Genomic DNA, 12,425 nt, shown 5'->3' with positions numbered 1-12,425 from the left:
CATCTGCACCTAGGCTTTGCTGTCATTCACTTGCCAGACAGGCAAGTTGTGTGTTCTTGGGTTGGCAATGCACACATCTATCTGACTTTCCCACTGTGCCCATGACTGGTTCACAGCTAATGAATACAGACAGAGATGAGTGGATTTCATTCAAGAAGAGCCAGGGTTCATACAAATATTAAATAGAGTCATTGCACAGACAAGATTATGAATCCTGTGCATATGTGTGGAGGAGACATTTAAGATCTGGGGACTAGGGATGTAACTCAGCGGTAGAATGCTTGCCTAGCATGTGTGAGGCTCTGGGTTCAATCACTGGTACAGCAAATAAATAAATACTAAAATAATATGCTACCATCACTTACAATAGGATAAATAGGAGTTAGTAAATATAAGCATTAATATTGTAATCAATTTTTAGAATAATAAAATTGTTACAAAATAAAAATCACAAGCCAGGTAAATGAATGAACTGTGAGAAACAACTTATACACAAATTCCACAACTATTACAGTAATTGACAGAAATCAAACCAGTATACAAAAAGAGACCATTAACACCATACAGTAACTGAACCGAGTTAAGTATGTTTTATGAATATCTTAAGTATATATGCATTTTGCAAAATTAGAAAAATATGGAGTTTGATTAGTACCAATGTTAGATAAGTGGCCGATAAGACAATGACCCATAAGCAACACAGCACACTTTCATAGCAGTTGAATATTTCATCTTTGAACTTGCCTTTCCTATGTACACTATTTAATAACATTATTTATCCTGCTATGTGCATATGATAGGTTCTTTTGTGCACAAAAAAAAATCCCTCCTAGAATTAAAGGTTGAGTCAATACCTGAGACGGGGCTACTATGATTTGATTGGATTCTGCTGGAGTAAAGCTTGCATTTTCCTCATTTTCTGAGACAGAAGGTAATCCGGATCCTAGAGGCACACCTTTCTTAATAACAGATCGTACATAATGACTAACAGAGAAAAAAAAACCCACAAGACTTTGGTTATTGCAATCTTTTCTTTCATGTTACCAACACCTGTAGTTTTGTCAGTGAAAGTTCTATTTTATTCATTTTGTCATTCTCATACTTGTGCAAAGAGAAATCTTTTAAACTTAATGTAAGGACACTGAATTGTGATACACACACATATTACTGAAGGAATATTTGGTATCAGTCAATGTATTGGAGTAAAGACTTTCTGGGAACACAGCTTAATGCCATGGGACTCATCAAGAATGCTGATCAAAACATAGGAATTTGCTATTTAGCAATTGTTTAATTATCAGAGTCTATTGGAGAAATAGGGCTTAGCATCAGAAAGTTACTTCTCAGTCTTAGCACTTAAGTTTATGACTGTGATATTCATACTGCCATCCACTTCCTTCCAAGTCCTTGCTGATATCGTCGCAGATCTTCATTGCCATAGCTATGGCTATGAGTACAATAAAAATATTTGAATTCGTGTATTTTATATTGTACATAAGTGCATTCCAAAGACAAATTCTAAGCCTATATAGTTCATGACTCAATGTCAATTATTTACATTAAACTACCACTAGAGGGTAGCACATACATATTGATGAACCAGTGCTGTCAGATAATGGGCAGGCTTGGCTTGTTACTTCAGCATTCCAATGAAAAGAACGTACAGCAATCATTTGCAAAGGCTGCCTATGAAAGAGCTTGCTTTCATGTTGATGGGAGAACTCTGACTGCACAGTAAGGCAGGACAAGAGACATGACTTTCACAAGGTGAAATGTCTTTCACAGAGCTTTTCATGTGCCTCTGTAAAGCAGCATGAATATTCAGATGAGTTCACAACAGATTCCAGGAGGAAAGCGATTAGTTGGATCCCATCAAGTGAGCAAGTCACTTGTTTGGGGGGGATTAGGAATTCATGCACTTTAATCAAGTAATAAAGCTGAAAGGAGCTACTAGACAATTAGGTAAGGGCTCACTCTGAGGAATCAAGGCTCTGAAATAGACCCATTTGTGCTCTCAATAGACACGTCATCTTCAAGTCTGTGTATGATAGTATAAAGTGTGGGAAATTTGTCCTGGTAGTCTGAAGCTATAATTGTTTTTTGGTGGTTTTTTTTTTTTACAGTCCATGTAATTCCTGTTTAACATGCAAAGTCGATCAGGTAATTAAAGAATATTTGAATGGAAAAGTCACCATCTTAGTAGATATGATGCTTAATTTTAGGTGCCAACTTGGCTGAATTAAGGTATACATAGTTAACCGACAAGGCGTTATTTCTGGGCATGTCTGAGCAGGGGCTTCTGGAAAGGTTGGCATGTAAGTGTGTGTGTGTATGTTTGTGTGTGTGTTGTGTGTGTGTGTTGTGTGTGTGTGCATGTGTGTGGTGGGGGGGGGGGGAAAGTGAGTGGGAAAAATCTGTCCTCGGCATAGGCAGACTATCCTAGCAGTGGTGGGTCAGACAGACAGAACAGAGTAGGAAAAGTGCTTCACTCTGTGCCTCCTGGAACAGGGATATCCTTCTTTCCTTGTCAGTGGACATGAGAAGTCCAACATCTCTGGTCTTTGGAACCTGAAGAACTTGCAAGGCAGATGCTCAGGTTCTCAGACTTTCCACTTCAGAGGAAGAGCTACACCATGAGCTTCTGTGGTGCTGAGGCCTTCTGAGTTGAGTTCTCTACCTTGCAGATAGTCTATCATGGAACTTCCCAGTTTCCACAATCATGACAGCCAATTCCTCTCATCCATCTACAACCATCCATCTACTTATCCCTCTACCCTTCTTTCATCCAATCATCCATCCTTCCATCCATCCACCTATCCATTTTTATCTACCTATGTATCAATGTATATCTATCTACCTACCATCTATCTATCTATCTATCTGTCTATCTTCTATCCATCCATTAATCCATATGTTGGTTCTGTTTTGCTGGAAAATACTAGATAACATAGTGTTGTAACTTTAAACATTGTATTGATTAGAATAATTGTTAAATGCTAATATTTTTATTTTTGAAAGTATTTTCTGTGTACCATAGACTGACTGTGTCCCTGTCAAATTCATATGTTAAAACCTAACCTCCTATGGGTTGGTAATTGGAAGGGCAGTCTTTGAGAAGTCATGAGAGAAAGCATCACACACAGAGAGAAAGAGAGAAAGAGATAGACAGACGGATGGACGGACTTTTTGGAACTCCAGATATATAGGAGGCTTAGGTAGGGAGACTATGGTTTAAGGAAAGCCTGGACAAAAAGCTAGAGCTTATCAGAAAAATAACTGAAGTAATTAAAAGTGTGGCTCACATGGTATAGCAGCCACTTAGCAAGCACAAGACTAGTTAAAACTCCAGTGAATAAGAACCCCATCAAAAAAGATCCTATTTGGTCCCTTCCAAAATCTGAGTTCAGAGGTAGCAAAATGGTACCTTAAATGAGGAAATGGGTCCTTACCAGATCTTGATATTGAACTTCCCAGACTCCAGAAGTATAAGGCAAGTATTTATTATCAACAAATGACCTGCCATATGGTATTTTGTAATAGTTGTTTAAATGGATTAAGGAGGCTCAGAAGTCGGGTTGCTGCAACTACCTAAATATTCAGTTTCAGAATTCTGTAGTGTGTTGAGGCTGGAAGAGTTTGGGAGTTCATGCTAAAAATGCCTCCATTCCCAGGCACACACATTTCAAGATGATGCTGGAGCCAGCCCAGCAAGAAAAGAGAAGGGTGTAGAGAAAGCTCCAGTTTCCTCAGGGAACAGTTAGGCGCCTGCGGACAAGAGGAACAGGCTACTGGACTATGAGGGCAAAGCTATCCTGCTGATAAAGCTGCGAAGAATGTTTGTTTTCTAAGGTTTTGTGGGAGGCACAACTTAAGAGAGAGGAAGGGATATATTTGGCTGAAGAACTTTCTAAGCAAAGTGTTAAAGTTGTGGATTAGCTTCTCTTGACTTATTTCAGTGAAATTCTAGGAGAGAAAATGACTGTACCACAGAATTATTACTCAAAAAAAAGAACTAAAAATTTAGAAAATATTCATTGATGTTGGGAAAAAAACTAAGAAACCTGTCTTCCACATAGGAAGTGTGAACAAGTTTGACAAGGATATATGTTGAAGTCAGTTCTTTCTTCTACAGAAGCTAGGATCTGCTCATCAAGACCATGGAGAGATTAGTAAACTACCCAAACTCAAGCCAAGACTTTCTGTTAACGGAAGAATGATCCAAAGGCATTTGGGATACGGAAGAATGATCCAAAGGCATTTGGGATAATTGTCCTCCTTCTTGACCCACACCCAGAGTGTGAAGGCTTGGTAAGTGAAGTGGAGCTACTTCAGAGTAGGGGCCCCACTGACCAGTACTGCTGTGTTTCATAGCCTTTGCCCAACACACTTTACTGCTGGCCTCTATGCCATCCCCTCCTCTGGACGTGTGGCTCTGAAAGACCCTACACCAAGAAGGGAGAAAGTAAGAGAAAAGGTTTTGAGAATGTAGTCAGTATGGGGGCAGCAACACAAAACATAAGCTGGCCTGTTCTCTGATTCAGGATGAAACAGGAGCACAGAAAAAGACCTAAAAGGCTAGGCATGGTGATTCACAACTATAACCCTAGCCCTGGAGAGGCTGAGACAGGAGAATCCCAAGTTTTAAGGCCTGCAGACACTATATAATGAGACCTGTCTACAGTCTCTCTGAGTACAGACAAGAACAGGTCTCCTAAATCAGAACCCTTGTGACCCCACTGAACCTCAATCATTTTCCTAGAGGGACCATTTCCATATCCAGACACACAGGATTCGAACTTCAATGTATGAATCTGGACAGAAGTCAAGCATATACTCTACAGCACTTACATGTACAATGATAAGTTGTTTATGTATGTACACACACACACGGTGTTTTCTAAGATTTTCCTCAGTTCTTAGTTCTACTTAGAATTATTTTTAATCATATGCATCATAAAATATCTGTTAGAGAGGTGCATTTGTAAGAAAGGATGCTGTATACTTACATTTCTGTTGGAATTGTAAATGGAGGCATTCTATAATTCAAAAATGGACTTGAAATCTCAAGAAACTGTTCAGGCTTCTTTATTGCTGTTTCTGAGAAAATAGCAATTAGGAAGTGTGATGTACAGGGTTTTTTTTAGCCTTTCAGATTTGTATGCAAAATTTAGCATTTAATGTAATGCTAATTAGATTGACAATTTACCCAGCAAATGTTAGTAGAATGCACAAGGATAACTAAATCTTTACTGAGAGAGTATATAGCTCTTGCCAATGCTAGATGCTTTTGCCTGCACCCTCTCTGCTCCCAAATTGTGACTGAAACAAATTTCAAGGGGGAATGTTAATAATGTCTTGTTGGATTATCATTTGGTATTGGCATTTGCTGCTGTTTTCAAGTGCAGAAATGACTTTCCATAACATCCTTTTACTTAACAAATATATTCCCTTAGTTAACCTCTACAACACAAATGCCAAGGACATGACAAGGAACTGTGAACTCAAATGTGTGGGTTGTCAGGGAAGGTCAGAAGGTATAATGAAATAAAGGTCAGAAGCAGAAACAAAAGCGGCTGCTCCTGGTAAAATCTGTGGACAATTCTAGTCTGAAACTGGGATAGAAGTAGGAAATTGTCAGTGGGAGAAAGACACAGGCACATTCCCACAGAGAAAAGAAAGACAGCAGTATCACAAACCCTAGGTTAGGACCCTGTCATTATGAAGTCTCATCAAAAATGAGATTCTCCCCTCATTTACAAAGAAGTATTACATAGAATTATACAATTGGTATAAAAAAATCAGAAAATATGTATGTTTCAAATATGTATGTATGTTTCAAATATGTATGTATGTTTCAAATATGTATGTATGTTTCACAGTCTTCCTTTCATTGAGCTATTCCCTTATGCTAGAATGTAGATCTGAAATATCAGCTCTATTTAATGAAAATACATCCAGCCCTTGCCCTTAGCCCAAGGAAACTACTTATTTTCAAGGACAATTGTCACGCATTAACAGAAGCCATTTAGGCTCAAACTTCTCTCCTTTTAGAAGTTCTAATTACAAACATGCTTTTCACACTATGTTCTCCATGGTACTTTGTGGTGATGTTCATGTGGTGGAAGGTTCATGTTTGGAATTCATTCCGAACATTAACAAATGCAATTGAAGTTTCCGTATCATTTGCTACAAGGTATTCTTCCATCACACTCATAAGAGCAATGCCTTCCCCTAAGGAATGATCTGACTAGTGCATTTAGTCAGGGATCCAACTATTTGACTTCTGAGGTGTACAGAATGAATCCTTAAACAGCATAATTCAACACTTACCTTGAGCTTCATCTGTAATCACACTTTCCTTCTGTTGTCGGATGAGTTTCCAGGGGGGGATGGGTGGTGGCTTAGGCGGAGTCACAAGGGGACAGGACCGACTTCTAGTCACCAGCACTGGATGACTACAGATGTGGGAAAGTCCATATTCTCGAAGTTTCTCAGCAGAAGTTGCCTAAAATGTGGAAAGAAGGCTTAACACAATCTCTGCCATTACCTCTGGCATTGGAAACAACACTTTTGTCAAGAGAGAAATTCTATTAACACTACTGTGGAACCTAAAATATGCTACCCTTTAAAAAGTATATACACATATAACACTGAATATGTAAATAAAAGAGTAAGGGATCCATTGCCAAATGTCAACAGTGACTTATATGCCTAGGTACTTATGCTATGCTTATTTATTCTCTTTTGACTTTTACTACATTTGCTAAATTTCCCTTAAGTTGTTCAATTTAGAGAAAAATAGGAAGTAGTGTTCATTTTGGGATTTTACGATACAAGATAAATCATAACAGTGGTTATCCAACTTAAGAACAAATTACTCTATGTTTTGTTAAGCAAATTTATGTGGCTGGATCTGGTGGCTCGAATCTATAATCCTAGATACTAAGGAGGCTGAGATCTGAGGCTTTTGGTTAAAAGCCAACCTGAGCAGGAAAGATCATGAGACTCTATCTTCAACTAACCAGCAAAAAGCCAGAAGTGAAGCTGTGGCTCAAGTGGTAGAGTGCTAGTTTTAAGAAAAAAAGCTAAGATTTGGATTCATGACCCAGTACTGGTACACACACACACACACACAAAAAAAAAAAAAAAAAAAAAAAACAAAACCCAAATACGTGTTATCTGTTTATGGGAAAGTCATTATTTTTCAGGAATGATATGACTTATATGAGTTTCACTGAAATGGAAAAAGTCTATACCTATCTTTTTGTATATAATTTTAAAAAAACCTTCAGAATGGAAAAACTGAAAATACGTAGTCTTGTGCTCTTCCATTTTATAATCCGGAAGTGCTGCGATTATCTAAGCTAATTTAGATGTGGGGTAGGTCAAGTAATTCTACCCCCACTCCTCCACATAGATACACACAACTTAAATGATATTTTATTTCTTGGTCTTGAATACTTGCCATCTTCTCTAATGAAAAGATCTTGTTTTCAAACAAATAGAGGGGCGTGAAGGTGGCGTACACGACCATGTAAGGGGTCTGGGCTACAGAAGAACCTGGAAAACAAGCACATGAAAGCTCCAGTCAAAGCAAGTCTACACAGACACCTTATGTGTTTTTCCACTGTGTGGGGAGAAAAAGGGGGTGGGGGTGGGAGAGATCAAACAGGAAGAAGAAGCAGGAGGAGGGAGGGAGTAGAGAGCAGGAGAAGAAAGGGGAGGGGGGAGAGGGAGAAGACCAGGAGAGAAGGGGAGAGACAGGAGAGAATCTAGTATATGTTTTTAGAAGAATTAGGATCCCACCCTAATGACTTCATTTAACCTTAACGACCTCCCCAAAGGAATCACATTCAAATCCAGCCATAGTGGAGGTTAGGGCTTCCACATTTTATCCCTTTCCCTAAATTCATGTACATTTCACAAGCACTCATCCTGTCCCAACAGTATCAGGACTCAGTGCCAATTCCCCTGAGTATCATTTAAGACACATGGGAGGGATTTAAGGTATGACTCCTCCCGAGGCAAATTTTTCTCTGGCTATTCTTCTACAGCTAAGACCTGTGACCAAAATACAGTGGTGGGACAAACATAGGATGGACATTGGGAGGAAAGGGGATGGGTCCCAAGAATATCAAGAGTCCTTGCCTCACAGTTCCATTAAATCTTAAGGCTTGGGAATCATTCTCTCTGGCTAGATTCTCTGCCTTCTGGCTCCGCTGTTCCCCTATAGTACTGTGCATGGCCTTACCTCTTTGACTAAGGGTATAATTCTTGCCTAGTAACTTTTCACAACACAGAAACCCACAGAAACCATTACTCTGAGATCTACTTGAACCAAGAATGTATGTTGCCCCACCCTCTAAAACAAAAGTGGAAACAGGGCTGGGGATATGGCCTAGTGGCAAGAGTGTTTGCCTCATATACATGTGGCCCTGGGTTCAATTCCCCAGCACCACATATACAGAAAATGGCCAGAGGTGGCACTGTGGCTCAAGTGGCAGAGTGCTAGCCTTGAGCAAAAAGAAGCCAGGGACAGTGCTCAGGCCCTGAGTCCAAGCCCCAGGACTGGCCAAAAAAAAAAAAAAAAAAAAATGGAAACAGCTGTTCCTTGGGCTTTTGGTGGGAATTTAGTAACCCTTTTGTTGGATGCATGTTCATGTTCAAAGCTATAGTCCTATGGTTTTGTCCAGAAGAATTTCAGAAGTCCAGCAGCATTCCTTCATTTCATCCTGGTTTCTCTGTCCCCTTACTCCAAACTGGCCATGCTTCTGAGGGTATAATGGGCTTTCTGTTCCTATTCTTTGCTGACATGGCTAACTGGTACCCTGGGTAATCTGCTTACAGAGTGACTTTCAAACACACACTTGTACAAGTGTTCTCATTTTTCACCGTAAGGTTAGACTCAGAATTTTTCAAATCTTCCGGTTCTTGCTCCTTTTTTGTTATTGTGAATTCTTTGATTCTCTTTCCTCTAATCCTTTACTGTACATGCTAAGGAGAAGCTGATTTCGCTTAATCCCACACCCTTATTGGGGATATATCCAAAGGGGCACACATCAATATATATGAAAAATACCTGTACACATGTTTATTACAGTACCATTCACAGTAGCCCAACAGTGGAATCCACTGAGATGCTTAACATATCATGAATGGATACAGAAGATATGGTACATATATACCACAGAATATTACAGACACAAAGAAAAATGAAATCATGTAACTTCCCGGAAATTGGATTGAATTAGAGAACACTATGTTAAGTGATATAAGTCAAGCTCAAAAAGCTAAATGCTATACATTTTCATGCATTTGGATACATACTGAGGCTGTCTCAAGAAATAAACAACAACAAATATAATGCTTGGTTTACAACTGTGACATAAATTATGTTGCTGGAAGTAAAGATTTTGCTTTGTCTTCCAAGAAAACAATGCAATTGCAATATTTATTTTAACATATTAAAAAATAAACCTCATCGTTATCCAGCATGGTGTCTCACACCTGTAATCCTAGCTACTCAGAAGGCTGAGATTTTCAGGGTCCCAGACTGAACAGGCAGAAAAGAGAAGTTTGCTAGACTCCAAAAGAACCAGAAAAAAAAGTAAGGTAGAAGATTTACGTAGTAGAACATCAGGCAAGCAAGCATGCTGAGCAAATGCAAGAACCCAAGTTCAAACCCTGGTACCAGTAAAACCAACAGGCAAACAAACCCCAAAAGACCAATGTTCAAGGATAAAGTTTAAAATATTTTATATTTACAGCATAATAATAATTATTTGGAAAAAGAAAGTTCATAATCTTCATAAAGTTCTCAAAAGATTCTGTGACCCACAAAAGATATTTGTAGGGGCTGGGGATATGGCCTAGTGGCAAGAGTGCCTGCCTCGGATACACGAGGCCCTAGGTTCGATTCCCCAGCACCACATATACAAAAAACGGCCAGAAGCGGCATTGTGGCTCAAGTGGCAGAGTGCTAGCCTTGAGCGGGAAGAAGCCAGGGACTCAGTGCTCAGGCCCTGAGTCCAAGGCCCAGGACTGGCAAAAAAAAAAAAAAAAAAAGAAAGATATTTGTAGAGTCTTTGGTAATTCTTATTTGCTCCATTGTCTCTCTGTAAATATCCTATCTGATTCTGTAAAATGTAACGCTATATTGCTTTCTGGCTTTTAATAGAAGTGAAGTAAAATGATTTCAAAATGTCTTAAGGGGAAATATTTGAATCCATCAGCTCTATGTCACTTAGGAACATGAAACAAACCATGGAATCTCTTTATCATTCCATATGTTAAAGTAGCCCTTCATTGACCTAATGTATATACTCAAGTCTAATAATTAATGAAATGTGATAGAGATTTTTTTCCTATAAGAATATTTCAGAAACTCTGCTATAAGATATGTAAGATTATTTAAACATTACTTTTTATCATTGGCTCCTTTTTTTAAAAATGCTGTCATAAGGAGTAGCAATTCCAGCTTGAAACACTGACTCACAGGGAGTAGATTGTGATATTAAGTCAATTTCTTACAATGGCTAACTTTTATAGAATGTTTATTCTCTGTTCAACAGTAATCAAGTATTTTGAATGAATTGTTTCTCACTTATAAGCTATGAAATAAATTAGCAGTGGCAGCATTTTTCAGCAAACTGAGTTACAGATAAGTTAAGAAATGGGTTCAAGGTGTATGGGTAACAAGTGCTAAGGTGTGAAGTATAAAAAGAACAAAATGATGCCTGATCTTTCTCTAAATTCTGTTTGGTCATCTCTTGTTCTCTGTAGCAACATCCAAACTGCTTGTCAGTTAACTTCCTACCGGAATGTGCTGGTAAGTTGTCCAGGATCACTATTTCCTGAGTCTAAACTATTGGTCTATAACCAGTCCACATGCTAGTCTAGCCTAGTTAAGTCCGAAGAGTAATTTCCCTCTTTGCCTCTGGCGATACTATCCACAGCAAAGAGGACAAGTTCTCAACAATGTCTGTCATAAGACCAGGTCAAGTCCTTTAAGAACTTAACGTTTGATTAAAGGCCTTTTCAATTCTTATTACAATTTATTTTTTTCAGAAAGTAGTATTTTCAATTCTGTTTCTTATGTCCAAAATTTCTCTCATTTTTCATGAATTTTAGAAAAACAAGCAATGATTGCCTTAGTTCATCTTTTATTTAAAATGCTTTGTTAAGAGTAGATAATATAAACTGTATCACTAGTAGCTATTCTAACACTTATGGCGAACATTCAGGCTGCCTTCCAAGGCGGTTTAGGTTACTAAGGCTTGCTCAGGTATAAGGTAGATCTATGTTTCCTTGGGCTTGAAATATCTATTTCTTCATTGCCCTCTACAGAATAAATACCACACTATCTCCAGTATATAACTAGTATTGTATTTGACTCAACATTTGGTTCACATATCCTTAATTCTAGCTGCTACAATAATCTAAAATTCATATGATCATTTTATACACGATAATGGTTATTTTTGCTCATATAAAGTATGAAGGGGACAGCAGTGAGCCATAGGTTGATTTCTTTAAGTACCAATCACCCTTCCTTCTCTTCCCACCTGTGGCTCTGCCATCTTGGATGCCTTATCTCCAACAGCACAGAGCTAGTAAGGAAATTGATCAAAGGAACATTTCATGGACCACCAAGAGGCGGTGTGCATTACTGCAGGCCATGTTCCAGAAGCTAGACAAGTATAGACTGGGAAAACGCAGGACTATGTTCTTAGGGAAGAAGAAATTATGACTAGATAATAGGCTCTCTCAGAGTAAGAAAAGATCCAACTTGTTCAGGCCACCAAGTCATATATATAGTCTCACTGATTTTTCACTTCTCTGAAACAAAAATTTAAAATGTTACCTACCACATTACTGAATGATATGACTTTCTTAAACAAATTCTGTTATCTTGTTGTCAATATGTTTACAACAGAACTCAAATCTGGACTATTTCAGATAACCTGTTTTTCTCAAACACCAGAAGGGTCTGAGTCATATTTACTTGTAGTAAGTAGGTTTGTAACTCACAATTTGTGCCCAAATTTCTTTTAAAGCTGTATTTCAAATTTGTTTAGAGAATAGTTTTCAACAAGATTAAATGTTGATACTGAGGGGAGATAAAACATAGCAGGGAACAGCTTGAGCCCTGAGAGCAGGAACTCTGGCTTTCATAGTCTAATTCACATTTCTTTGGGGATTTGTGCAAAATCACATCCAGTACTGAAGAGCTTCCCACTGCGCCAGACAAAGGTTTGCAGAGCCGCCTCCCAGCAGAGACTTGTAATTGCCAAAGATCTGTGAGTACAGTTCCTATTCTTCCCTTTGAGAAATGGGAGCATCTATTGCAGTTATTATGCTGCTCTTCAACAGTTTATCATCTGGAATGCATTTCAATGTGTGTGGATGTGTACAGGCATCTCACC

At 38.5% G+C, this 12,425-nt stretch overlaps 1 protein-coding gene across 1 annotated transcript in view; it reads right to left on the bottom strand.

Moving 5' to 3' along the window:
- Positions 1-12,425, bottom strand: part of Adgb (androglobin) — a 94,514-nt gene that overhangs the window by 52,090 nt on the left and 29,999 nt on the right. The window contains exons 10-13 of the mRNA XM_048354251.1: positions 7,466-7,560; positions 6,331-6,505; positions 5,007-5,097; positions 855-984 (exon numbers count right to left, since the gene is read on the bottom strand). Coding sequence (XP_048210208.1) covers positions 855-984; positions 5,007-5,097; positions 6,331-6,505; positions 7,466-7,560 — 491 coding nt within the window. The remainder of the gene's footprint in view (positions 1-854; positions 985-5,006; positions 5,098-6,330; positions 6,506-7,465; positions 7,561-12,425) is intronic.

Source organism: Perognathus longimembris, chromosome 9 (assembly GCF_023159225.1).
Source record: "Perognathus longimembris pacificus isolate PPM17 chromosome 9, ASM2315922v1, whole genome shotgun sequence".
In the NCBI taxonomy this organism is placed as follows: Eukaryota; Metazoa; Chordata; class Mammalia; order Rodentia; family Heteromyidae; genus Perognathus; species Perognathus longimembris.
This window is presented reverse-complemented; position numbering and strand designations above follow the sequence as displayed.